We start from the raw sequence: 3,094 nt of genomic DNA, 5'->3' as shown, positions 1-3,094 counted from the left end.
TCATCAAACCTCCTCTTTTCTTATAGTTTGGATAGCGATGTACGTTTAATTTCAGAAACGTGTAAAATGTAAAGCAGAACCTCCTCAGACTCTCTGGTAAAGCGTGGTGTAGATGAAGACTTTGATAAACCTGATTTAAAGCATAAACTCTGTGACAGATTCAACCCACCGGTGGTTGCAGACAGGACGTCCTTGCAGAGTTTGAGCCAGTGTCCCAGTTTCCCGCTGGTGGCGCTGGACGCCATCATGTGGACCAGAGTCTCCTGGATGTCCTTCCTCAGGCTTGGATCTGACTCCCGGTCCAGCAGAGTGAACAGAGCTCCTTCCAGACCCACCTCCTTTATGGTGACGTCTGCACAGGGTGGAGGGTGGGGGGTGGTTAGGGCGTGGACAGACGTGTATCTAACAGCGTGTAATAAACTGTGCGTCCTTCTCACCCAGCTGTGTGTTGTCTCGTCTCGGCAGCTCTTTGACCAGAGTCACCGCGTGTTCAGACACCTCCAGAGCCTCCCGCTGGACGAGCTGCCGCAGACACGCCACCACGGCCCGCCGCAGACACAGGTACGAACTGCACAGGTTGGCCTGAAACACACAAAGAGTTAATGGGTGTACTCTGTGAACAGGTTTAAAGGTTTTCAGAGGAAGCATGCAGCTACAGACAGTGTCTCCTCCAGACTCAGCTCCAGTGTGTCACACTGAGGAGGAGCTATCGATACCCAAACACTGGCTCTGGACAGGGTCTGTTTTGTGGCCACCGTAGTTTCTCCTTTAAGCTTGGAAAGGGAGGGTGAAGCGAGGGAGAGGCAATCTGCATCTACACCACGAGATGCCACTATTTTAATTACTAATTGACAATTACTTTCTCAAATTCTCCATAAAATGTAAGTAAATAGTGACAGAAAGGAAAATTACCAGTTCCAAATTCACAATATAACTGCAACGACTGGTCAATTAATCAATCAGGCAACTATTAAATTAATAAGTTGAATTGTTTTGATAGTCAATCAATCATTTTGAGTCATTTTCTAAGAAAAAGAGTTAAACTCTGTTTTCAGCCTCTCAAATGTGAATATTTTAAGTGTTTTCATCCAATAATCTTTGGGTTGAGGACAATATCATCCATCAGTTTATGGACTAAATGATTGACAGATTAATCAAAAATAAAACAAATATTTGTAATTGCAGCCCTAATACACAGGATTAATCTTAATAATAATAATATTTAGATGAATTTATGAGCTCTCTCTAGAGGAAACACTGAGTAGTTTCACTGTAGATGGTGAAAACAGCCAGCAGGGGGGAGATGTTAATGCAGCTGTTAATGTTATTGAGCTGCCACACAAAAACAACAAAACAACAGTGAGTTAATACAGTATCAAAACCAAGAGGAAAATGTTTCAGTGACAGGAAACGGTGTTAAAAAGCTCCACGGCAACAGAAAAGTGCTGAGGGAGAAAGAAGCTGAAAAGAAAAGTGAGACAAACAGCAGCTTCAGGCCTTAGAGAGAGGACCTACCAACAGGGAATAATCCAACAAGATCTCCTGCAAGACACAAGACAGGGTCAAACACACACTCACTGTACACTGGCCTGTCCCCCACAGAGATCATCACCGCGTTTACAGCCAGACTAATAATCTGTATCCGGTTAATAAACGATCTTTGTATTTACACCTGGTATTTTTAATGTGTTCTCGTTATCCTTATTGAGATCTGATCTTTGTCCTCCAGAGAAAATAATCTGAGGTGGCAGCAAAGTGACTTTGCTAACAGCCAAACTTAAAGTAAGTGCAAGAGCAAGCAGCTGTTATTACTGACTAATGCAGCCAGCTCATCGTCTGTCTGGAGACTTTTATTTCATTTCATTTGGCAGCTGGTTATAAACTCTTAGCTTCAATATTCCTCGTTTTTCTCAAGACCCCTGAAATCCCCTCAAGGACCCCTGTGGGTCCCTGGACTCTAGGTTGAGAACCAGTGCTGTCGACTATACCACCCTTATGAGATAAATGAGAGTAACGTTGCTGGTTGAGGTGTACTCACACACAGAGCCGGTACGAGGCTGGCCAGGTTGACGTGTGGTGGCGAGAACATGTGCAGCTGCTGCAGACAGGAAATGGCTCTGGCCTGAACCAGACAGTCTGGACCGGCCTGCATCACTCCGCATCCCACCAGACAGCTGGAGCGCAGACCGGATACTGCCGCACCCTCACCTGAGAAACACACACACATCAGTCCAGCTGCTCCCGACATCCACTCTGTGTCCGGGCTCAGGGGAGACGAGGGTCGTACCTTGCAGGTCGGGGCCCAGGCAGGTGATGAGGGCGTGCAGGCAACGTCCCAGGCTGTGGTGCACCTCAGGGTGGGTGGGTGGAGCCGACAGCAGCAGCCGGAGCACCAGGGTAAAGGACGGCTCGGCGTGGGCGCGGTACAAACCGCCGGACAAGTCGACTACCAGAGACAGACTGTGAAGAGACCAGGTCTGGACCCGACAGACACATGGGGACATTTCAGACTTTTAGGGGTAAAGTTTGAGTTAGGATGGTTTTATGTCCGTAAAGTAAACAGTTAAAATCAGGATGATAATCTTGTGCGAGTACCTGGACCTCGGGCGAAGTGCTGTCCTGGCTAAGGGTGAACAGGACTCCCAGGCAGGTGGACAGGTGTTGAGGTGAGCTGATGCCTCCGGTGTATCGGTACAGCGCCCCCAGAGCTAGAGCGTAGCCGCTGCGAGACGCTGCGTCCCGAGCCGTCTTCAGCCTGAAGAGTTGAGATCAATAGTGTCAGAGGCAGCAGCAGCTTTTTGGACTTTTATCAAGGATAAATAAGTATTTGAATAGTTGTGGTAACATGGCAGTTATCTGCAGTTTTACATTATTTATACTACTGTTATTTATCTTAGCGTTTTATTTTTTATCTCTCTTTGAAAGTCCTGATCTTTAGAGCCTGGAGCACGTTTACCTTTATAATATTTGTAGTATGTTAGTCTGTTGTCTTTAACTGCAAACCAAATCTACCTTTGGGTACCAATAAAGTAACCTTGAATGAACTTCCTCACTGACTATCAATATTCAGTGATTCAGGTTGTTAGTAGTTGTA

At 46.3% G+C, this 3,094-nt stretch overlaps 1 protein-coding gene across 1 annotated transcript in view; it reads right to left on the bottom strand.

The window, feature by feature from the left end:
* Positions 1-3,094, bottom strand: part of heatr5a (HEAT repeat containing 5a) — a gene marked incomplete at its 5' end in the record, with an annotated part of 15,647 nt that overhangs the window by 10,819 nt on the left and 1,734 nt on the right. Inside the window, 6 exon segments of the mRNA XM_035673333.1 lie at positions 170-352; positions 438-582; positions 1,516-1,542; positions 2,039-2,208; positions 2,288-2,477; positions 2,596-2,755. Coding sequence (XP_035529226.1) covers positions 170-352; positions 438-582; positions 1,516-1,542; positions 2,039-2,208; positions 2,288-2,477; positions 2,596-2,755 — 875 coding nt within the window.

This window comes from Morone saxatilis, unplaced genomic scaffold (assembly GCF_004916995.1).
Source record: "Morone saxatilis isolate NCDOM2014 unplaced genomic scaffold, NCSU_SB_2.0 Contig3, whole genome shotgun sequence".
Taxonomy (NCBI): Eukaryota; Metazoa; Chordata; class Actinopteri; family Moronidae; genus Morone; species Morone saxatilis.
This window is presented reverse-complemented; position numbering and strand designations above follow the sequence as displayed.